The sequence below is a fragment of the Channa argus genome, chromosome 4, assembly GCF_033026475.1.
Source record: "Channa argus isolate prfri chromosome 4, Channa argus male v1.0, whole genome shotgun sequence".
NCBI classification, from domain to species: domain Eukaryota; kingdom Metazoa; phylum Chordata; class Actinopteri; order Anabantiformes; family Channidae; genus Channa; species Channa argus.
This window is the reverse complement of record NC_090200.1, coordinates 2,518,053-2,542,426: the sequence shown is the minus strand read 5'-3', so window position 1 is coordinate 2,542,426 and position 24,374 is coordinate 2,518,053. Positions and strand designations below refer to the sequence as shown.

The following is a 24,374-nucleotide window of genomic DNA, read 5'->3' as shown; positions in this document are numbered from 1 at the left end:
TCTGAAGCAAATCACTGAGGAGTTGAGACATAAACTCCACATAAACACAGTATGACGTGGTGGCTGTATTGTGTAGTTTGGTTTTGTCTTCACAGGTGAGGTGACTTACAGAAGTAAGTTTCTAAAGAGCGACACCTACAAGAGAAACATCAAGGCCAACAGGATTGTCGTCTCTGAGTTCGGAACCATGATCTACCCAGATCCTTGCAAGAACATTTTCTCCAGGTACGACCCGTCTAGGACAGCTGATCAGATTTTCTTTAATACTGAATTACTCAAAGTTGTTGTCAGTGGCAACAGTATCCAGATCATATGGTTATGGAGAGTCTCTACTTCTGACCAGGGTATCTACACACCTTGGCAATGTCATTCCCGACTTCACTGACAACAACTTGATCAACATTGTTCGCTACGGTCAGGACTACTATGCTTCTTCCGAGATCAACTACATGAACCAGATCGACCCTGATACACTGGAAACTGTTGGCAGGGTAAGTTAGTGTCCACCTGCCTCTTCAAAGCTCTACACGGTCAGTGATCTGGTAAAGTACTTTCTTTTTTTCTACACAATTACAGATAAACTACAGGAACCACATTGCTCTGAACCTGGCAACGGCTCACCCCCACTATGACAGTGAGGGGAATACCTACAATATGGGCACAGCACTCCTGGGCCTTGGTCCACCTAAATTCGTCATCTTCAAAGTCCCAGCGGATGCCTCTGGTACGGTGCCTGCAGTAATCTTGTTAGTTTTCAAAAAGCTCCAAAATGTAGGTTCTGCACTTTCGCAGTTGGCAACAATAAAAAGTTACTTAGATACACCCAGGAAGGACTGTGACAGGGCGTCGATCACTTAAACTCACTTTACTAACAAGACATTTGGTCCACGGTGCTTCAGACAAGTCAAGTGTGGCCTGATTCTTTGGCTTAAGAAATAAATGGCATCCGGTAGTTGTCTTAACATTATGACGATACTAAATTACTATGACCCAGAACTAAAATATCTGTTTATTATCGTACACTAGTATCAAATCTAAAAACAGACTAAATAGTACCCTGGTGTTATGCACTGTTCAAATGACCCACTTATTAGAAGGTTCACTGCAGGGAGACACACTAAGCCCAACAAACACCAACCACACATGCTAAAAACCCAAAGATGCTACAAACCTGGTTAAAGACTTCAGGACTTCAGGTACTGTTTATGTCTACTACTCAGATTGTTACCAACATGCAATGAAGACGGGCTAAGGACCAAGCTGCTCCCCGCAGTTCCTTCCCTGGTTCTACAAAAAGATAGAAATATCATAATTCATACTGCAAACACACAAAAATATAACCTATGCAATGTAGAGAAAGTCAAATAACACATTCATTAAAAGAATTGTGTAAATCAATTACTGAATTGTGTAGAAACTCAGATTTGCATTTCTCTCTGTAGCCCTGCTTCTGACCTGTCAATCATTTACTACAATCACAGTTGCAAATTGACTGAAATTGCAGCAAAATGTCAAACTGACCTCACTGTGTTGTTTTCAGATAAAGAGAATAACAGGCCCGTGCTGAGGAAGTTGCAGCAAATCTGTTCAATTCCATTTCGCTCCACGTTGTTTCCAAGCTACTTCCACAGCTTCGGCATGACCGAGAACTACATTGTGTTTGTGGAGCAGCCCTTCAAACTGGACATTGTCCGACTTGCCACAGCCTATTTCAGAGGGGTGACCTGGGGGAAATGTCTCAAATTTGACGAGGATGACATCGTAAGTCTGCCCACGTATGTTAAGGGGTATTAGGCCCAAATGCAGCTGTTTTCCCTTTCACAGAGCTTATGTGTGGTGTTCCTCTGGGATCTATTCTCGGCCCTTCGCATTTACGTTTGAACCTACAATTATTGTCTTTTTGGACACATTTAGGCAGCAGAACTATAATCATCTGATATATTATCACCTTTTTCAGGTGCCATCATCATGCTTTGTATAAGCAAATATAAAGTATTATACACTTGGATGATAAATAGACTACTTTCATAAGCGAGTATAATTTGTTTATAGACATTACAATATTACATTTATTATTTAACACCAGACGATATCACTTGTTTGATGACGGCTTTGTATAAATTCATCATTCTGTTTGTCTAATAATATAATACTTGCGGTAGCTGATCGGTGGCTGACTGCTAAAACATATTTAAAAAAGGGCTGTTGGGTTCAAGAGACATTAACAAAAAATGTATCGTTTTACCTTCCCAGACTTTGTTTCACGTCATCAATAAAAAGACAGGAAAGGCCATCTCCACCCGTTTCTATGGTGACAGCCTGGTGGTTTTCCACCACATAAACGCCTACGAGGCCAATGACCACGTGGTGTTTGACCTCATCAGCTACAAAGACAGCAACCTGTACAACCTGTTCTACATCAGCAACATGAAACAAGAAACCAGTGACTTCATCGAACGGAACAAGCCCTTCTCCCCACCCGTCTGCCAGAGATTCGCCCTCCCCCTCAACGTACACAAGGTACAGTTTGACAGAAAAATACAGCTGAGAAAGTGGATGCTAAATGTTAATGGTCTTCTAAACTGCAGGACTCGCCCAGAGGAACCAACCTGGTCACTCTGATGGACACAACAGCCCAGGCAGTGATGCAGGATGATGGTTCTGTGTACTGCCAGCCTGACACTCTGTTTGAAGGTTCGTCAATCATCCACTCAGTCTCTTTGATGTAAACACAGCTCAACCTTCGTAACCCAACAAGCATTTCTACTCCTCAGGACTGGAGCTGCCAGGAATCAACTACAACTTCAATGCTAAGAAGTACCGCTACTTCTACGGCTCGAGGCTGGAGTGGTCTCCTCATCCCAACAAGGTATGGCGACACCTGAGGCCAACAGGAACAAGAACATTATTTTAGTGACATTGATCTGCTGACTGCAGAATCAACAGGCCTTAGATATTTTAGGTTTTGAGTTACATATCTGAATCAATTATTAATAAACTGCTATAGAATTTGATACAAACTTAAAAGCTACCAAATGAGTCCTGATGACACTAGAGGTCCTGTAACTGTTTACCACACTAGATTGGTTCCAGATTAATGAAAAGGATTTGCTCTTAATTTTTCCCCAGCTGGCAAAAAAGAGTTAATCAGAGCTATACAAGCAAAATTACCTGTTTAAATGTCATCCATAAGAATTTTAGAAAATGGCAACAATTGTGAAAGCAGCCCAGCATTTGTCTTAATTCGTCTTGTAGAACAGCAACTCTTAAAGCAACATTTATGAGAAAGCTCCCATGACCAGAGGTTCACTGCTCCCAAACCTTCTAAATTCAGTGAAAAATGGTGCATTTACTACAACTAGACTTTTGGAAAGACTCAACAAAAGAACCTCCTCTTTGAAAAATAAATGGACTGACATGAATGTGAAGCAGATTACTGACATTCTTTCTCTTCCGTCCAACAGCTTGCAAAATTCGACATCGTCACCAGGAAACATATCGAGTGGCATCAAGAAAACTGCTACCCTTCAGAACCGGTGTTTGTTGCATCTCCGGGAGCCGTCGACGAAGATGACGGTGAGGGATTTTTCTTCATCTTATCTCTGCAAACAACTCTATTGTTACCATAAATCCTAAGTAAATACAGCTGCTTTCTTTTCTGGATCACTCTGTTGCTTTTCCTCCTTCCAGGTGTGATCCTGTCATCTGTTGTTTCTCCGGATTCAAACGTTGCTCCCTTCATGCTTGTCCTCGATGCCAAAACAATGGAGGAGATGGCGCGAGCCTCCATTCCCGCTAGTGTTCACATAGACCTCCACGGACTCTTCATCCCTGCCGTTTGACAGCAAACACACCTGCTCCTGCTACTATTTATTAGTTTGGTTAAATTATGTAAAGTCCAGCTACTGTAACATCCCACTTTTAATATTTGGAGATTAAAAACTGTGCAGTTTTAGAATGTTTGCAGTAACTAAGGTTGGTGTGCTGCTGTGTGTAGCTTGAGATTGTATTTTAGGTCTTTTCTAATGCACTTTACATACTGATTTGTGCAGCCACATCACTCCTTTCCCAGACTAGGACTCATCAAGAAAGTCTAAACACAACCAACAACAATGATGCAGCATAATGTCGTTTACAATGACTCAATTCCATCAATTTTGAATTAGAACTGTAACACAACGAAGTGCAAAACTTGAAGGGATCTGAATATTTTATGAAGGCATCTGACACTGGGAATAAGCTTTTATATCATTTGTATTAATACCATCTTTTCTTCCTCAACCAGGCATAAAAGCTACTGATAAATAGTTTGTTGTTGTTCAGTTTTCCCTGTTATGGTTATTGTTATAATCAGCTATTTTTGTTTTGACTGAAATCTGACTGCCTGTAAATTCAATATTTTTAACGTAATGATTTTAACTTATATTCTGCTTATTAAAAAGAAAATCCATCAGAATTTTTCCTCAGAAACGTCTGAGACACGCTGCTATTACCTTTGACTTTATTAAAACATATGTTTCTTACTAAAACCAAAATGTCTGCAGTTGTTTCATTATATTGTTCAGATTTATTATATTTCAGTTTTTGATTTCATATTTTTTGTCATGGCATGTTCAGGTTGCTCACAGACTCGATATTTTGGCTCAGTACTCGTGAAATGAGTTTTGAGTTAAGGCCAAACTAACAGGTCAAAGTCTGACCTCTAGCTTCCAACTCGTTTGATAACATCAATCGCATCCATGAAAATTACAAACCAATGCAGTGATAATATTTGCAGATTTATTTAGCTGCATATTTCTGAATGAGATGCGTCTACAACTGTTTTCAGTAAGATCTGCTTCATACTGGTTTTATCTCTGGTCTTTTAGTTTGGAGCTTGGTGTTTCAGATCAGACTGAACTGGACATAACATCTGGATTTAATTTGTAAAACGGGGATCGTGACAGAAAATCTGCTACTCAGATTTCTCTTAATGGCACCAACAGGGTGTTTTAAAACCATTTCCAAACAAATGAGAACAGCATTAAAATAAAATGATGACCGGGATAAACATCTAGAGCAAGTAAGTTGCTGCAGGGTGATTTGTGATAAAACTGAACTAAAATTCATGGCTCACAAAAGGAGAACAAACCAAAACCCGATTTTTTCCTTGTAAGCTAATTTGCAGGGAGCAGACGATCAACCACGATCAATCACGAATGTCAACTGCAGTCACGTTTGCTGCTCTGTTAATGCTGCATTGGGTCTTGACATAAGTGGACATTTTCACCAACAGTGGTGATGATGTGCAGATAACAAACTCAGCAGCAATGTTTAGGTTTAACGTTGTCAGAAATTGACAGCGAAAAGTAGCAGGAAAAAAAAAAAGTGTTTTCTTTTGTAAAATCTTTCATAGGGTTTTTTTTTAAGTAAAGGTTTCAAGTTTGTAAAAGTATAATATAGTTGCTCCCGATTTATAAAGATACAGAATACATTTGTCTTTTGGTCCTAAACACATAACCCAGTCATAAATCATAGAAAAGTGAGTGAAAAATTAATGAACAATAAACAAAAACTACCTGCGAATTGGGCTTCCATCATTTTAATACTTGCTGTGGATGTGAACCAGTCTGAATTAAAACTCTGAACCTGCAGTGGGAACCAGAATCATGGGAATTTATTATTTTAGCAGCTGCAGCAAAAACAGTTTAAAATCTTCCAGAGGCAACATCCTCTGTCACTCAACCCCGTTGGCCGACAAACCGTCAGTCAGCTCCTTAAAGTCTTTAAAAGGCTCCGCTGCCGCTTTGATGTTTCGTTGTGAAAAGAAAAACCTCCAGCCCTGCTGCTCAAAGCAAAGCCTAAATTCACCCGCTGAGCTGAACACTGGCTCTGCTGACTCGTCGGCCTCGGTAACAGTCAGTCAACCCAGGGAGGAGGGTGGTGGGGGGACAGGGACACAAAGCAGCAGCCACAAATCAGAGAGGAAAAAAATAACGATGACGATGAACAGGCACGTTGGAATACTGTGTGTCTGTGTGTGTGTGTGTGTGTGTGTGTGTAAAATGCTGTCTAAACTATCACTGTTTACAACAGTGGAAAAACTGTTCGTTTCTCACAGAAAAACACTTTCACGTCTTTTTTTTCCTTTATTGTTCTGTCCCTCCGCCGTCATCTTGTGGTCAGAGGGAGGAGTGTGCGTGCCTGTGTTTGCGTGTGTGTTTCAGGTCCCTCAGATGATCTCGAAGGTCTTCTTCAGCTCCATGATCAGCTGCCAATCGGATTTCTGCATCTCGTCTCTGAACCAGTTCTTCAGAGCGTCGATGGACGCTCGTGTGATCTGAAACACAAACGCACAAAACGTGTCAGTGTGAACTGCTCGGTTTGATGTTCTGATCACATTTGATTACTTCAGGAACATTTATTGAAATTGGGAGATATTCTTACCAAAAACAACATTTCTAAACATTTCTAAGTGACAGAGTCTTTTCTTCTTTCCGTTTGTTTTCCGACACCTGTCACACTTTCGGTCGCAGAGATTTCAGATAACGTTTTTCAACCACAACAGAGGATTTGTACTGCGTTTGCTCTTTGCTGTAGGGTGAATAAAGCTGTTTTTAAGCTGAGCTGAAGCTTCATTAAACAACTTTTAAACTTTCTATGGATCTTTCATATTTAGTCAAAGACACTTAACAGTGATTTCAAAACTCTGAGACAACTTTAAATGCTACACAACTGAACTTCTACCTTTTCCTTCTTACCTCGTTTCTTCAGCTCGCCTTTCTGTCCTTCCTTTCTTTCATTTCTGTCTCATAAAACTCACTTTCCTCTTGTCCGGGAGCTGCTACCTCGACAGTTTAACTGACTCTGAAATGTGTTTCTTCCAGAAAGTACAATTCTTTTCTAGTTAGTGTGGCAAAAAAATCCACCAGGCGAACTCGAAAACAAGTGTAAGAAATGACAAAGTGTTGTCATTCTTTCCAGTAATGATGTTAACACAAATCACTACTACTACTACTATCTTAGGGACTTCACTTTTTGAAGTAATTATTTACAATAAGTTGAGAACTTACTTACACCTGTTAAAATAAGTAACAGGTAGTAATAATACAAATGAAATGATTATTACTGCAGCAAAAGATTTCCGTCTCATGTTTTTATATTTATGGTTCAGTAAAATGCTGGAAAGTTCAGCCTTGTTGTTGGTCCAATACAAACGAGCTTAACTTGCTTTAAAATTATTTTTACAATGTGTGACGTGGACTGATGTCCGTGAGCGCGCTCTGACCTTGCTGACGATGACGTCGGTGGCTTCAAAATGTCGGCCGTACATCTTGGGCGACTCTCCGGGAATGGGCTCAATCTTGATACAGATCTCTTGGCCTTTCTTGGCGCTTTCGACGGACTTATGGTTCACCTCTATGCTCGTCACCACACCGATGTCCACAAACTGAAACACACACACAGATTAGAAATTTGGGACAGAAAAACTCATTGGATTCATGAAGAATTAACCACAGCAGGTCAGTTCTAACATTTTCACCTGCTCGACCTTAGTTTTTTTTTCCTTTTTACTAACTAAACACACAGACACTGGCTTTCAGTGTATCTCACCCCTTTGCCAGGGACACAGAGAGGGGTCCCCTGTCTCAGAACTCCGGCCTCCACTGATACTCCCATCACGATGGGATCTCTGGAGTTAAATATGAACTGGGGAAGAACTCGCAGCTTCGCTGGAAACACTGCTATGTTCCTGACAGCATAAAAGCACATTAAACCAAATGTCAGCGAGAGAGACGCGAGCGAATTTTACAAAGAAAGCCTGACAAACAGAAGTAAAAACCGATCTATTGAGTCTGTCTGTGTGTTTTCCTACTTGAACTCGTCCTGTTTGGCCTTCTTGTAGTCCTCCCTGTACTTGGTGAATGCGTCAAACAGATGGTAGATGATTTCAGCGGAGAAGATGCGAACCCCCAGACTATCGGCCATCTCCTGACTCTCCCTCTCCACCTTAACGTCAAAAGCCAGAATAACTGCGTACCTGCAGACACATGACACAAAAACAGCAACAAATATACGGAAGTTAGATAAAAATACTTCCTATTATCTTAATGCCTCGAAGAGAAGCCAAAACTATGATGTTTTACCGAAGCAGCATCAGCACTGGCTAAACATGACAAGATGCTACTAAACGTTTTCTATGTTGAACTGACACTGGATCATAACGAACAGTCAGTTCAATGAATCCCTTAACTTATCCAGCCCCAGTGTCTGAACTCAGGATAGAAAGAGTCCAAACACAGGAAAAACTGAGAAGAGTTTGAGAAAAGAACATACTGTAGGTCGTGTTCCAGCATGGTCGACGCCTTCATCACATCCCTCTTATGAACTGGACCAATGTTAATACCAGCGTACTGCAGAAAAACACGAGCACACAGAGTCAGAAGTCAGCTGATGTTTGTCTTTCAGCTTTGACTTCCTGTTGCTTTTCAGACTAATGGTTCTTACAGAAAACATTGTCTAATTAAACCCTTTCTAACGTCGGCGTTTATTTTAAAATAGACATGTACTCACGGGGACTTTAGACGTCCGGAGGAACTCGAGCAGAGCCTCCAGTGATCCCAGGGTGGACGCCTGGACGTAAACTCCTTTCTCCTCCAGTTTGATGGAGCTCAGAGTTTGTTTGAGCTCCCTCACCAATTCATCCTGTAAACACGCGAGTTTAACTGATTACATTGATTGTCCATCAAATGTAAACGGTTTTCAGTGGTTGTTGGGTTGAGGTTAGAATAAACTAAAACCATATGGTACCTTCAGGACAGGGATCTCATCCTCCTTGTGAGCCACTAGCAGCGGGAGCCCAGCCAGCGCTTTCTCCAGGTCTTTACCGAGAATCTTCACGCCCTGAGACGTTGACACCTCCTTGTGCTTCTCATACTGGCTCTACACATCACAAATACGTCGGTGAGTCCAGTAATCACACAAACAGAAGTTAACGCTGAAAGATTGTGCACTAGTTTACCTTGACTCTGAGCTCCTTCAAAGGGGGAGGCAGCAGTAAACCTCGGATCTGTGTTACAATCGGTCCTTCCACCCCGGGGACGATGATGGTCTCTCCCTCCCGCAGACGACCATTAATTAGGATGACGTCTATCGTGGTTCCCATACCAGGCAGCGCTTTCACCTGAATTACAGACATTTTCAGTAATACTTATTCAGACTGTGGAGAAGAAATGAAAGCGTTTCTTTAAGAAAAACTAACTCTCTTACCTCCATGACCTGAGCTCGCAGCTCATCACAGTGTGCCAGACGACGAGCTAACAAAGTCTGAGTGAGCTCGACCAACAGCGCGATGAGGTTTCCCATCCCGTCACCACTGTGGGCCGACGTGGGAACTAACGACACGAATGTGCGAGGGTCTTTGTTCTCGTAGAACAAGGCGGCGTTAAGACCCTGAGGAACAACAGCACACACAGATGATGAGGACGGAAAACTGAAATGACTGATAGTCAGCTTCCCGGGGCTCTGTACTAGGCCCATTCAGTTTTTTGCATTGATCGCATTTGTACGGTTTCTAAAATGTTGAAATGCTATTTTATTTACAGATAACAGACCTGCTGAGCAAACTCCACGATGACTGCCTTGGCCCTCTCATCAAACTCGTCCTTAGTGTTTTTCTTCTGCTTCTTTAGCGTGGTCACAACATCAGTGTCTGGGCTTTTCTTCCAGTCATAGAGACGGTCAATCTGCCAACAAGGAACAACGCTGTGAGAAAACGACGAGAAGAAGTGACGAGTGACACGTGACGACAGACGGGCGACAGACCTTATTTAGAGCGACAATGAAGGGACACTTCTTCTCCTTCAGCAGGTTGATGGACTCAAGTGTTTGAGGCTCAATGCCGTGCATGATGTCCACCACCAGAATGGCGATGTCACACAGAGAGCTGCCTCTGTTTCTCAGGTTACTGAAGACACAAACAGAGAGACACGTTGTGTTATACTCCAAAGATGCACCGGTAATTTAGACAACGGTTTAATGCAAATAAAAAGTTTCTCTGTTTTGCCTAAAAACGCTGCACAGTTTACCTGAATGACTCGTGTCCCGGTGTGTCGATGATCAACATGCCGGGGATCTTGAGGTTTTCTTTTTCAAACTAAACACACAGACACACACATTAATACTGACTTAAAGCACGGAGTTAACACCTGTGTGTGTTTGTGAATGTGCCGTCGTACGTTTTTAACCATCCTGGTCTGCTCCTCAATCGTCTCTTTGGGGACGTTTGTGGCTCCAATCTGCTGAGTGATACCCCCGGCCTCACCGTCCTGAACGTGAGTGTGTCGCAGCTACACAAATACACACACACGCATCGCAGGGTTTAATACGTTTATCCATGTAGGACTGGCATGATTAGAGGCTAGTAACAACACGTCAGTAAACGTAGGAGTTAATAGATCGGATCCTGTAAACCAATCAGAAACCAGCAAAAGACTAATCGTCAGTAAAATGTTACCTTGTCCAGAATCTTTGTTTTTCCTGTGTCGACGTGTCCAAGCACACAAACCACTGGGGCTCTCAGACGGTCTAAGTCGATGTTTTTCAGGTTTTCAGCTCTTCGTTTCTACGGACACATACACAGCCGGTCAGACAAGAGATGGGGTGAAAGGAGACGTGCTCTCACTTCCTCTGTTCTCTCAGTGACCCTCACCTCTATTCTCCTCTTAGCTCGGTCGTACAGTCGCTCCTCCTTCGTCCTCCCGTCATCGTCATCGCTGTCGCTGCTTTCCTCCTCACTCTCCCTCGTTGCCCGCCTCCTACCCTGACGTGCCACGGTTGATGCTTTCTCCTTCACCTCCTCCTCGCTTTCCTCTTCCTCATCCTCCTCCTCATCCTCTTCCTCCTCATCCTCCTCGTCCTCTTCTTCCTCATCCTCCTCGTCTTCCTCGCTGCCTGTAGGCTGAGGAAGAGCAGCCCTCTCCTCCTTCACCTCGATGTGGACTTTTTTCAACTCTGACAAAAAGAGAAAAAATAAAAATAATTGTAATACTACCAGTGTTACTGATCTGAGTTTTGGTACTTTTACAGGGTTTACTAGACCCCAAGTTATTCTCTTAAGAGCAGGGGCGATGGGTTGTTGACCCCTGCTAAAGATGCTGCACTGCTCATTATGCACAGGCACCTGCAGCCCGGTATCAGGAATATGACGTTTAGAATTATGTGCAACATGCCGGTTGGATCACTTTCAAAACTATAATTGGGGTTAAACCAAGATTTTGTTGGTTTCGTAGTTTTACAACTTGCTTCGGGCTCAAAGTTGTTGTGTGTCCAGTACAACGTGGCCATAAATGTTTACGTGTTAGATTCAGTTTCCTGCAGCAACGTGTGTGTAATGAGAAGTTGAAGGGGAAACAGGAGACTCTGTGGGTCCACTGTGACGTACAGCTTGGAAAAGTGCAGAGTTACTGTCCGGTTTTAAGGACTTGGGTCTGGTTAAGCATAATAACACAAGCAGTTCACTCACTGGCTAAATACAATGTGTGTTTTCAGTATGAGGCTGACTGTTTCATTTAATAATAAGTTTCACGTCCATAGTAATGGTACAGACAATATTTAATGTGAGAATCTAAACTGAAAACTCCCAATACTACCACATAAAAACACTATGTAAATCTTTGTGCAAACGTTGTTCTTAAAGTGGAAGCATACGCTGAATGAAGCATTAGAGCATCAGCTCCAGAAACAGTACCAGCACCACGAGAAACATTTGTTTCCCCTTCATTCCTCACCTTTCTCCTCGTCGCTGGCAATGGCCTCCCAGTCGTCGACAGCAGCATCTGGCTTCACCTCTGCACACAGAAAGAAAGAGAATCCGGAAACGGACAAACACGCAGGAAGGTTGATTGAAAAGCAAAGTGTAGTTTATTATTAATACAATTTGCAATATGTCCGCAGCCTCGTGAGAGGACTCCTATCTTATACATGACTCTCACCTGGCTCTGCGGATGGAGCCTTCACCTCCATCTCTATCTCCATGGCAACAGGCTCTGGAGTCTCTGATGTCGGTGAAGTGACCTCTGACGTTTCTAGCAGCGGGTGAGGGGAGAAAAGAGGAGATTTTAGGAGGGAAAGTGTTTTTTTATGTGGCAGCAGAAATGCAGCCTGTCCCCTGGTTCATTATCAGAGCCGACAGGCAGCTGTGCGATACCTTCAGGAGTTTGGGTGGTGGGTTTCTTCTTCCTCTTGTCTCCGTAAACTGGCTTCTTCTTTGGCACAGAGTCTTTGGATGGCACTTCAACACCTACACACACACACACACACACACACACACACACACACACACACACAGATGAAATCCTCTTGTAGCCCGTGGAGCCTGCAACCATGGCTGACGGCTTAGCAATCCACCAATTAATAATCCACAACTGTCTCACCCTGGGCCTGCAGCATCTTGAGCGTGGCCTCAGCCCGAGCTCGAGCTTCTCTCTGGGATTTCGTCAGCAGCTTCCCCTCCTTTTTCAGGCGCTCTTTTCTCTCCTTCTCCTTCTGCTTCTTTTTCTCCTTACGCTCCAGCTCCAGACGCTCCTAAGGAGGAGGGGCAAAGGTCAGGGAGGATGCCGACAGGTCAAACAGAAATAATATTGCATGAAGTGTTTTGGGTTTTACCTGCTCCTCCCTCTGTTTCTCCAGCTCCTCCAGCCGCCTCAGTCGCTCCTCCTCCTCTCGTTTGGCTCGTTCTTCCTCCTACAACAACAAAGTATTAAAGCCGATGCTGAACTACCCCCACAACTCCACTTCCCAGAAAGCTGCCCCACCTCTTTCATTTTGGCCAAAGCCTCCTGCATGGCCTTCACTGTGGCCTTGCTGGGTCCTTTCTTCTTCTCCTTCTCCTCCTTCTCCCCCTTCTTCTTTTTCTTGTCTTTCTTCTTCTTGTCTCCCTCGGCTTCATCTGCAGGAAGACACAGAAGCGGCAGAAAAAGAAAGTGGTTAAAACTGCAACTTTAAGGACCACACCTTTGAAAGCCTGACAGCTGGAGCCATCTCACCTTCAGCCGCTGCCTCCGCCGCCTCCTGTTCCTCCGTCTGTGCTGCAGGTGGCGCCGTCTCTGGGGCTTCTTCTGTCTTCTTCTCTGGCTCTTTTTTACTTTCCATGCTGGCCTCCTTCTCCTTTTGCTTCTTCTGCTTCTTCTGCCACCTCTCCTCCTCCTTCTTCTTCTTCTCCCTCTCCTTCTTCTCTGCCTTTTTCTGTGCCGCCGTCTTCATCTTGAAGCCTCCTCCTTCCTCATCCTGCTCCTCGTCATCGTCGCTCTCTGCCTTTGCTACCTTGCCTTTGTTCTTCTTCTTCTTGTCTCCCTTAAAGGAGAACTCCTCATCATCCGCTGAGTCACCCTCCACCCCACCACCACCACCACCACCTCCTTTCTTCACGCCTTCGTCCTGGTCTTTATCCTCTGCTTCATCTGACGCTGAAGTTTTTTTGTGTCCTTTCTTTCCTCCTTTGGTCATAGGGCGAGAGCATGAGCTGCTGTCATCATCAGAGTCAGAGGCAGGAGGAACAGGAGCCACCTGGAGGAGCAAGTTCCAACGCACTGCATCAGTACTGTTTCAGTTAAATATAGCTGAATTACTTGTGGGTCATTCCAGTTTGGTGTGTAAACGTAAGTGTGCAGATAATTAAAAGTGGATGATACTGAAGAAAACTTGATACCTGACAATTGTCAGTCACGTTCTGCAGACAAGCCTTAGTATTTTTGTGACTTAACCAAATTATGTGTTTCATGTCTGAGCTTTGCAGATTGCAGAAGTCTTACAGAGAATTAAACTGTTGTCATTGGTGCGAATAATGTTCACCAGTCCAACTAGGGCAAACAATATCTTTGTGTTTCTCACCTTATTCTTCTCTTTCTGCTCTCCATTCCTCTCGCCACTTACGTGACCTTCTCCATTTTCACACTCCTCATCCTCTGGGCTGGCACCACCCTTCTTCCCCTTCCTGGTCTTCTTCTTCTCTGGTTTGGGAGGCTCAATAGTCTCCTCCTCCTCTGTGGCATCTCCCTTCTGCAGAAGGAGAAAAGAAGCGATGTGAAATCTAACGAGGGATTTCTGACGTCTTGGTTCGTGAACAATGCGGAGTCTGACTCATTCAGATGTTGTTACCTTTGCTTTTCCTCCCTGAGTCTCCAGAGACAGCTCCTCAAGCTCCTTCAGGATCTCGTCTTCACTGTGAGAGCAAAAACTCAAAAGTTAAAGAAACGTCCAACACAAATCTGACAAAAATTAACAGGAGAGGAGAAGGAGAGTCCTACTCAAAGTCGTCCTTCTTGGCTCCTTTCTTCTTTTTTTTCCCTTTTGGTTCCTTGGATGCTCCAGCTCCTTCAATCTCTGCTGCCAGAGCGTCTATGTCGACGCCGTCATCTTTGGCACTGAGTACACATTGTTAACATTTGTTTTGTTTTTGGTCAATATGACACAATGAGGTTTAGATATTCAGCTTAGATAAGACAAAGATACGATGGCTTCAGACAGCAGTCAGCCACTTCGCTTTCTGCACTGTGTTGTCAATGTATTGATGTGTTTCTCCATTAATCTACACCCAATATGGATTATAATGAAAAGTGGAAAAATTGTATTAAATCTGTTGATGACAAAGATCTCACTTTTACAAAAACGGAATGAGTTTGAATACTTTTCCACAACAACTATAAACCCAACCTCCAGGCTTTAAAATGTGACCGGACAAGCACAAGAACAATACGAACAAGCTGCTGATTCTACATGTTCTTATGCACCTTTTATTTTCCATCCACCCTCTGACACACAGCAATGTGACCTGAGAACAGCAACAGAATACACACTGAACACGCACCAAAATCTAGACAAAATTTGTTGATTGAATAGAAAAACTTTGCATTATTTCATTCTCTCACTCTGACAGATCTGCTAATTATTTACAGCCTCAGCTTCTGTTATTATTGGCTGCATCCTTAGCTCAGTTACAGCTGACGATGAATGCGTCACTAAACCAACTACGACGAACAAATGTTTTGACTGCAGCAGATGTGATGAACAAAGCTTCAAGTGTGAAGATTCGCTTTTTCCTTCACTCCATATATCCGGACCTTTAGTAAAAATGGAGATGCAGGTTGTTCAAACAAAACCGAATTAATTAATAACCACTGTATTACTATAGATGAAGCAGCTGTCAGTAATCTTCGTACTAATCATGCAAACGCTCTCTGTCATAACGTCCACCTTTGGTTTTTTTCTTTGAGCTGGAACTTGTCCTTACATCAGCCTTTTCTGATAAAAGTCAACGTTCGTTTGGAGATAAACGGGCTAGCAGTTAGCTTAGCTTCTCCACTCCACGGGCTGGCAGTGTTCAACAACTAGCTCTCACCTAACGGAGCCAACCCTGTTACTCAATAGTCCAAGGACAAATGTAGAGACTGCCAGAGGCTACAAATCCAGCCTTAAAGCCCGTTTCTAGAAGTCAGGACGCAGAAGAGCTCAGTGAAGCAGCCGGCTCAATGGAAGCTAACGCTAAGTTGGAAAGCAAACCTGGGTGATTTCTACTGCGAACACCGCCAAACCCAACACCTCCGGGCTCAGATGTATACATAGGCTGCTACAGACTGGGTTTGGCCAGAGTGTGCCCGTGTCGACCCGCCGGCTTGTTGTGTAATTCATCGTAAGCAATTTTCAGGTTCTTTTAGTTATCACCTGCGCTCACGCACTGACGCGTGGTTAGCATCTGCTTAGCGCACCTAGCCGTTAAGCTAACACAGCAAGCCATGGAAAAACAGGCCGGTTTGGAGCTTCCAGCGGTGGGGGAAACTTGGCTGTTATTCGGTGTCAGTTCATATACTCGAAGTGTGGCGCCAGCTGATGTTTTTCCTACCTGTCCTCTCCGGATTTCTTCTGTTTCTTCCCCATTCTGCAGCTGCGATTCTCCGGTTCTCTGTGCTGGTACACGACGGTTCACATTAGACAGAGATCGTCTACTGATTGACACACACTAGTGAGCACTCACTCCCTTGCTCTTCTCGTCTCTCCTCTTTCGAACTGTGAACGCGCTGACGTTGCCATAGAAACAGAGTTGCTACAAAAAGTAAAACAAATAATAATAACGATAAAATATTAAAGTGACAAAATGTAACAATAAATAACAATATAAGGGGACCAATTTCCTCTGGCAATGATACAATAAAATTGGTCATAATGATGAAATATGATGAAATAATACAAATCAAAATTGTGAGATAAAAAAGTAGGTTTGACATAAACTGAGTCGAGTTGAATTACTGAGATAAAAACAGTAAAGAAAATGTAAAATTGAAAGAAAATGTTTTTCTGAGACAAAAAGTAAAAATTGTGGCATTACAATTAAAATTCTGACTTAGTCAAAACTTATTAATTGTGAAATTAAAAGTAAATTACGTATCTGAAGATGTAGACTTGTAACATAAAGCTTGTTTCTCTGCTGCGTGCCTGAGTCATATTCATAACTGATTATACTATATATCTAGGTATTTCTGTTATACAGTGGGGTTGACAAAATGTAATATACATATACACCAATGTATAGTTGCTAATGATAATTGTAATACTTGTTTGTCATTCTATGACAAATTTGATCATGAAAAAAGTATCAAAATACAATGTGTAGTATTAAAATGTCTTTGTATGTTTAGGAGATATCTGCTACTAGGATAACTCTAATGCTACTAATATCAATACCTCTAATAGCTGACAGACCCCACAACAGACGTACGCAAATAAAATATATTTATAAAAATAGATTTGTAGAACAGAATAACTAACATATAATAAAATGAATTTAGTTCTAAGAAATAACAACAGAGTTACACCTCTTGTTTCCCTCCTCTTCAGCAGCATTGCGCATGCGCTCCGCCAATTATACAAAATGATACCGTTTTTTTCTATTCAAGCTTCAGTGCGACAGTTGTGTTTTTATTTTGAAAGGTCAATACTGGAGATTTTAATTTAAATAATGAAAGTACAATTTACGTTTTGGTATTAATGTTTTTATTATGACAGTTTCAGTCAACAAACAAAACAAACATTTGGATCAATCAAAGTTGTTTTTACATGCAAAACAGTTGTAAATAGCAATGCAAATTAACATCTCATAAATCATAAAAATGTCACGTTATTTAGAGACACGGTACAGTACAGTTAACCCCTGAGAGCAGCTTCTGACTCTAAAGTTCTCAGAGCAGCCTGTGATTAGACTTGTCAGTGGTGGACATCTGTAGAGTTTAAAATCAGAGGATGCACCAAATGTAGATTTGATCGTCACAGGATGGACGCTTTGGCTTCACCATCAGACGTTTCAACTACATTTATTTTTATACATTGTAGTGATAATGACCACTACAGCCTGTGAATGGATCAGTTTCCTCAGTGCAAACTGGACTCTCGACAGTTTCTGTTGTGTCAGTTCATCAGTTTCATTTCAGCCCATCACAGACAACACAGCATCGCATAGGTTGTGCAATCTGCCCTGATGTTCTCTGGTCTCAGACCGAAGTAGTGCAGTGAGAGCTGCAGCCGCTCGATGTGGACAGAATCTCTCACCGACCAGCACAGCGCTCAGCTCACTGCTGAACTGCTGAGGAACCCAGTCTGTGGGAACGTCCAGTTTAGAGCTCTCAATCAACCCGTTCTTCACTTCCATGTGGAGCTGAGCAGAGGTATGAGCAGAGTATTGATCGTCTGTCAGCTCCAGGAGGGTCTGGACACTGAATTTAGGTGTCTTGCCAAACCTCCACTCCCAGCTTTGCAGCTCGGTTACTGTCTTGCTGAGTCCGGGAAACATGGACTTGTCTGCAGGATTAATGAGGCTTGGTGCAGAGCTAAAACCGAACTCTGAGGGTCAGAATAAAAAAAGAAATAAATTAAATGGGCGAAAGTTACAGAAAAAAAGCTAAGATGAGCAGGAATTACTGTGAAATGTCAGGACGAGCAAACCAACAAAGTAAATGAATTTAACTGTTTTGTTAAGCCTGAAAAACAGTCTGACCAGGAGTTTTTTATTTTACTGAAACCAGAGAAAATTTATCCTGATTACTAATTACATCCATCCCCTACATCTATTACAGTACCTGCGTTGTACTGGTGCACCAGTGCATCCAGCACCTCCCCCAGCTGCAGCGTGGGGGCGTGGTCCAGCAGGTTGGTGACAGGTGAAGGGATGCTGGGTGTTGCGTTGCTATGGATACCAGAGCAGGAGGGGCGGAGCAAGGTGGCTAGGGCAGAGCGGTCGGCAGAGTGAAGCAAGGTGCAGTGATGATAGGATGATCTTCTGCTCAGTCTGGACGCAGTTCCTTTAAACAAGAGAAAAATAACAGTAACACAAAATCCTTTAACAAACCAGCTTGACTGATTGGACAGTACCTGAGATCTTGTAGCATCCATTGAGTATAATGTCGAATCTGTCCGTAGCCTGGACGTTCAGTCCAGGCCTAACCCGTCTCAGAGCCTCTGTGATGACCTTCAGGTTCCTCTTTCGGTCGTAAGCCTTCTTAGAGGTGAAGAAGGTCAGGTTGAGGTTCCCAAGATCGTGGAAGACTGTTCCACCGCCGCTCCGCCTGCGAGCCAGTGGGATCCCCGCCATCCTCATGGCTGGCAGGTTGCACTCTGTCCAGGGGTTCTGGTGGCGCCCTATGACCACGGCTGGCTGGTTCCTCCAGAGCAACATGATACTGAGCTTCTGCAGGTCCACATTAGTATCAATCCAGTCCTCCAGAGCCAGGTTCTGGTACACATCAGTGGAGTCAGACTGGAGGACCAGCCCAGCACTGCTGCTGTCAGAACCCGGGAACAGGCTACTGGAGCTAGAGCTGGTCCTGAATTGATGGTTTCTATGTTGACACCTGCACACAGCGGACCAACCTCTTAAAAGAGACGTTCTCGTGTTCGAAATCATGGTTCTTACATATGTGGTACAGCTTCTTCACCTCCACATGTGAATTATCTAAAATGTAAAAATAAAAAAATAGTCAAGTCTCTGCTCTGGTTGTCAACGTGACACGAAGATCATCCATATCTGATAACAAAAAGACTGACAATAAGTAAAGTTTCAAAAAAATGCTTAATTACTAAACACTACTCACAGAAAGTTAGGGATATTTGACTTTCTTAAAATGCACTATAACCTTTACATGTGAACCTAATTTGACCTAATTCGAAGATTTTTGAATGCACTTGTTAACTGTTTCAGGACTTCTTGCTGCAAAACCACATCCGGGATTATGTCCATGAATCGACCAGTAAATGTTCCGGTTCAATGACAATTTGTATGTAAACAGTCCTTTTCATCATGCTGTTCACATTTTGACATGTTATTGACACATTGACAGTTTATGTTGTGGTTCATCCACCACTGTTGCTAGATTTTGTTTCAATAAATTGTTTGAGACGAAGAAATTACCATTGCAAACCTTCTTCTTAAAAGCTCTACTTTAATGATATAATATCACTGTAGCATGAACTTTTTCCATTTTCCATTAAGTCAAATATCTCTAACCTTTGTGATTAGTGTATGTGAAAAGTGCACGTAGTTCAACTTTGCTTCTACTGTCCTTCAAAACCCTTCACAATATTATACGTGAATCAATCTAAAAATAAAAAAACTATAACTAGAAGACAGTAAACTTAACGGACAGGAAACAATAGGTTGGAGGTGAGAAGAAACTGCGAGGGAGTTTCCCGGAATAATTACTGAACAACCGAATACAGTTTATTCAGGTCCCTGTGGTTTTCAGAAACTACAGATGTTTCTGTAACCTGTGCGTAAACTACCAAATGACAGCGTGTGACGTCACCGGCTCGTCCTTCCTCCGTCGTTAGCCTTACGGCGGGGATGGCGCCCGTTCGTCAGCTTTAGCCTCGCCGCTGAAAACCACACTAACGCCATTTCACTTCATCTAGACAAAGTGTCGAAATGAAGTCGGTAAAGTTGGCTGATAAGAAAATAAAGCTGAAAACGGTTAGTCACACGCTGACCTGGACCGAAGCTCGGCACCGGCGGAAAAACAGAAACAAAATTACAAAACTTCCGCTCCCAGCTTTCAAAATAAAAGGAAGGACGTGTAACAAACGACACTAAAACTCGAAATAAGTGTGGTTTTTACAACAGGTTTTGTAGTTGTGCTTAACCGTTGACGTATTACATTTTCTTTTGTATTTCCTGAATTTGTAGTTCAGAACAAAGCAATCAGGCTGTGTCATTTGCAGTATTTTTTTTTTGCGATTTGTGATGTTTAGTTTTCACCGGGGTCATGATGTGTTGTCTTACTTTTTTACCAGAACTAGTCCGCATATTATTCTGCACACAGTATCACAACACATACGTACTTAGAGGGAGACTAGGCCAACGCATTTCCGCGCTTTTATACCGAAGATAAACCTTTTTCCGGTGTGTATCGTAATTCGACCACCGGTCCCACAGTTAAAAGGTGCCCCGTGGTCTGCTGCCTCAGAGAGGTTCCGACCGCAACATATTTTCTCTTTTGATAAAGGAAAAACAACTTTATTTAGACATTAGACAACATTTTGAATAACCGTCTAAAGACGAGGCGACTCTTGGTCATATGTCTGAGTAGAAACATAAGACAAAATATATATAAGTAATTAAGAATATGAGAAACATCAGGACCACAGCCTTTTTACATTATATATGTATATACATTTGATACTACACGTAATTAATTTGTAAAATCTTACAGAACTTTGAAATTTCTTTTTATACATGTAATAAACTTAATATACTATATAATATACTTGTTATTATAAGATCTTCTACAACAAACATTTGTTTATCTTATTAATGTGCTTAATTTTTGGTTTATTACATTAAATTTTCCTTTTGCTACGTTGCATTTTAATTTGTTGGTTTGTTACGCTTGTTTCTTCTGCATCTAAACTCGTCATCATGAGGAAGAAACTCAGAGTTCGAAGAGATGATCAGAGAGGAAGAAAGTTGACCACATCCTGACAACACAAACACACACAAACACACACACACACACACACACACACACACACACACACAGTCAAAGACAGTCAGTCGGAGTCGATGATGATTCAGGTAAGAGGTTATTTTATTTATTTCATTTCTTACTAAATGTTTATTCTCCTCCATTTCATTTACTTTGTCTTTGTTTACTTGTCTACACTTCTACTTTTTATATTTAACATGATGAAGCTATTATATATAGTTTATATTAAAATGTTACTAAAAGTTTTATGGTTTAAATGATGGCTATGTGACAGACAGGCTCAAGAGGAAATGACAAAAATTTGGTCTTTTTTTTTTTGCAGATTTTCAAAGCTACATTTCGTTCCTCTAAAAACCTAAAAATGCCAGTTGAGTTTTTTATTTTGGTTGTTGTAACTGACATATAAAGATAAAACAAACGGAATATATAACTTTTACTGGCTTTCATAATAAATGTAGTTTTAACACTGGTACGTGTCGCTTTAAGAGAAGTAGAGTTTTAATCGTCTCTAGGTGTGAATTCTTAGAAGTGTCCCGTTATCACACATTCACACTTAGTCATACAGATACATGCAGCTGTTGTGAGGTCTGTATGTTATCTGCAATAAAACACTGACTCTAGTATGTTCAGTTAAACCTTTCACTCAACGTTGCAACCCAGTAAAACCAGTTACAGTAACATCCAGAGACTTTTTCTGGAAACTTTCCGACTGTGGGAAACAAGGAAAGGTTTTCTTTGATGCACTTTCTTGTTCGTTAAGTTGGCCTCAAATTCTCAAATTTGTCAGTTTGGTAGGACTGGAAATAATGGCAGGCTTAACCGACAGGATTGGCGGAAGCCACGTCCGAGACAAGCTCAGGTTAAATGAACAGAATGCACATTGGATCCTGCCACGAGTTTATCGAAGTTTATTAATATACTACCTTTCTCAAATGTTACATTATTTTTGTTGCTTTGCAGTAAAAGATTCAAGACAGACAAAGGTCCTGAGCAGATTTTTGTCTGTACACTTTGAGTTTTTAGTTTTGAGTCTGGAGCAAAGAAGAGGCGACAAACCCCGATCAGAGGAACTTAGAGACTTGTTGGCCACATAATGTTGCAGTAGATCTGTAATGTAGATCGGTGCCCAACGCTGCAGGACTATGAAAGTAATCACAAAAATCTTTATTCTGAATTTAATGGAGAGCATTTGAAAACAAACAAACATCTGGGAGTTTAAATAACCTAGGTGAGATGAAATTAAATCATGAATAATAATCTTCATCTCAGACACTATAGCTTTGTGTTTAATGATATTTCTCAGTCAGAAAAAACACCCGTGTGCTGTGACACACAACACAGCACAGACCCCCTCAGCTCATCAGTGCTTTCAGACCTGTGGCTTAAAACGTTAGTGGTCACAAAAAGGTTTAAAAAGTTTATTAAAAGAGAATGAATGGAACTGGCAGTGAAATCACTAAATCGCTTTGGGGTTTGCAAACAGAAAAAGCTTGTGTTGGATTTCTCATTAGCTCTCAACAGAATTTTCGTTGAAAGGTTGTCAAATTTTAGAACCAAAAGGGGCCCTGACGGCTGAGTCTTGGATCTCTGTGATCCAGAGTCAACTATCAAATGTCAAATCTGCCGTATTTCTCCACTTGCCATGGTTAAGTGTTACAGAAACAGAAGCAAAATAATCTCACTGATTGCAAAAAGCAGTGTGTAGACTTAAATTGTCCACACAAAGACGATACAAGACTCTGTCTCTACCTCATTAAGTTTTTCTATGTCAGAATTCTAAATCGGAACTTCACAAAGTTGACTGTCAAAGTTTGTCCACAGACTATTTTTGTTTCATCCTTCAGATTTTCAGATTCGCATAACGACTCGGTGCAAACAACAACCAACCTGCTGTACTCGCATAATCATGCACATAAACGCACACTTGAACCAGTGTGTGTGTGCATGACAACATGTCTGACTCGTGGATATTTCCCTTATCCTCTCATCCTTCCATCATGCATCACTCGTCTCTGTCCAACTCAACCGCCGTCGTCTCTCCCCCTGCTCCCCTGACCTGCCCCTCGTCATTTCAGGGCCATGGAAACCATCCTCTTACTAAGGTTCCTGTTTGTTTCTTCACTTCTTTACGCAATTATTTTATGTAGTATTTTATCGACACACTTATCTTATCTAGTTAAGACATTACATATCTATTTCATTTGATTTGTTTACACACTACTCTAGTTAAAAACTTACATATTAATTTACTAAAAATATATTTATGCACTTATCAAATAATGATGTAGTTAATGTATGTATGCATTGATTTAATTACATACTTTTATTTGCATTATTTTATTTAATAAAATACTTAATATTTTATTACATCCCTTTTATGCTTATGTGACTATTGACCTATGTATTTATTTAATTACATGAATTTGTACATCTACATATTTATTTATTTATATTAATTTATTTATGTATTTTTCTGGTTATTACAGCTACATATTACGCAGTAGATTTTATGCATGAGCACGTACATGGATACTAGTATTTTCTTAATCATGCAACAATTTCATTCTCCTCGTGCCGCTGCTTTACTTATATGTTTACTTATTCCAGACTTAGTTACATAATCAAATGCTTCCAATGTTTCACTTTTGCACTTTACTCACTTTTTCTTTAGCTACTAATTTACTCACTTAATTACATATTTGCCTGTGCACTTTGTCCTCACCAGGTAGCCTCCAATCACCTCACTGACCCCCAGGAAGGCTCCCCTCATCTCCCCCACCTTCAGGTCACCTCCCCTCACTTACATCCTCCCCAGGTAACCTCTCCTCTCCTTGTATCCCAGCCCCAGGTATCCTCCCCTAACTTTCATCATGGACAGGTAACTCCCTCTCACCTGGCTCATTGTCAGGTAACCTCCCCTCACATCCCTCATTCACAGGTGACCTCCCCTCTCCTTTCTTCTCACCAGTTCACCAACCCTCACCTCTTTCAACAGCCTCAAGTAACTTCCCATCATTATGTACCCCAGTCTCAGATAAGTCCCTCTTACCACCTCACCCATTCCCAGACAACGTCCCCTTTGTCTTATCCCCATGTTACCTCCCCACATTTTGTGCAGCAACCCCAGGTGACCTCTCCTCATATTGTAACCCAGCCTCAGATGACCTCCCCTCACCAAAATCATTTCTCCAGCCCAAATCACAATCCTGGTTTAGATAATTCAAATTGGAGCCAATCTGAAACATCTTCCGAGCTTTCCTGCCTTCTCAACAGCTATACTTACTCCTACCAGGTATGAGTTTAACCTTTTTTATTCCAATACAAATCTGAACTTCCACAGATTGTGATGACGGCATTGTAATCGGTTTTACT

The 24,374-nt window shown here is 41.9% G+C and overlaps 4 protein-coding genes across 11 annotated transcripts in view; 2 read left to right on the top strand and 2 right to left on the bottom strand.

Moving 5' to 3' along the window:
• Positions 1-4,529, top strand: part of LOC137126137 (beta,beta-carotene 15,15'-dioxygenase-like) — a 48,618-nt gene extending 44,089 nt beyond the window's left edge. Inside the window, exons 56-64 of one of the 4 annotated variants that reach the window (XM_067502608.1) lie at positions 96-225; positions 344-491; positions 577-724; positions 1,541-1,761; positions 2,254-2,520; positions 2,589-2,694; positions 2,775-2,869; positions 3,465-3,576; positions 3,691-4,529. In XM_067502608.1, coding sequence (XP_067358709.1) covers positions 96-225; positions 344-491; positions 577-724; positions 1,541-1,761; positions 2,254-2,520; positions 2,589-2,694; positions 2,775-2,869; positions 3,465-3,576; positions 3,691-3,842 — 1,379 coding nt within the window. In that variant the 3' untranslated portion in view covers positions 3,843-4,529. The remainder of the gene's footprint in view (positions 1-95; positions 226-343; positions 492-576; positions 725-1,540; positions 1,762-2,253; positions 2,521-2,588; positions 2,695-2,774; positions 2,870-3,464; positions 3,577-3,690) is intronic. The other 3 variants (XM_067502607.1, XM_067502610.1, XM_067502611.1) reach the window with 3 other exon arrangements.
• A 1,100-nt stretch (positions 4,530-5,629) lies between these two features.
• eif5b (eukaryotic translation initiation factor 5B) lies at positions 5,630-16,030 on the bottom strand. Its single transcript, XM_067502612.1, has 26 exons — positions 15,878-16,030; positions 14,286-14,402; positions 14,137-14,200; positions 13,870-14,037; positions 13,026-13,545; positions 12,795-12,928; positions 12,646-12,723; positions 12,414-12,564; positions 12,188-12,280; positions 11,973-12,065; positions 11,769-11,828; positions 10,691-10,992; positions 10,496-10,603; positions 10,218-10,328; positions 10,068-10,135; positions 9,805-9,946; positions 9,594-9,725; positions 9,250-9,432; positions 9,002-9,163; positions 8,791-8,922; positions 8,554-8,685; positions 8,317-8,393; positions 7,856-8,020; positions 7,594-7,732; positions 7,268-7,429; positions 5,630-6,319 (listed from the first exon to the last, which is right to left on the bottom strand). The coding sequence occupies exons 1-26, from the start codon at positions 15,910-15,912 to the stop codon at positions 6,212-6,214; spliced, it is 3,636 nt and encodes a 1,211-aa protein (XP_067358713.1). The 5' UTR covers positions 15,913-16,030; the 3' UTR covers positions 5,630-6,211.
• A 975-nt stretch (positions 16,031-17,005) lies between these two features.
• On the bottom strand, positions 17,006-20,053 carry lipt1 (lipoyltransferase 1). Of its 4 annotated transcripts, none has more exons than XM_067502616.1 (4): positions 19,804-20,053; positions 18,397-18,976; positions 18,105-18,326; positions 17,006-17,868 (listed from the first exon to the last, which is right to left on the bottom strand). In XM_067502616.1, exons 2-4 carry the CDS (start codon positions 18,926-18,928, stop codon positions 17,456-17,458), a joined length of 1,167 nt encoding a protein of 388 aa, XP_067358717.1. In that variant the 5' UTR covers positions 18,929-18,976; positions 19,804-20,053; the 3' UTR covers positions 17,006-17,455. The 4 variants fall into 4 exon arrangements, with proteins under 4 accessions (XP_067358717.1, XP_067358718.1, XP_067358720.1 ...); XM_067502617.1 differs by having other exon boundaries at positions 19,827-20,053; XM_067502619.1 differs by having other exon boundaries at positions 18,397-18,875; positions 19,804-20,052.
• An 885-nt stretch (positions 20,054-20,938) lies between these two features.
• si:dkey-190l8.2 overlaps positions 20,939-24,374 on the top strand; it is a 19,426-nt gene continuing 15,990 nt past the window's right edge. For both annotated transcript variants that reach the window (XR_010914143.1, XR_010914142.1), the window contains exons 1-3: positions 20,939-21,091; positions 22,847-23,104; positions 23,728-24,294. The gene's annotated coding sequence lies outside the window, so the exon portion shown is untranslated. The remainder of the gene's footprint in view (positions 21,092-22,846; positions 23,105-23,727; positions 24,295-24,374) is intronic.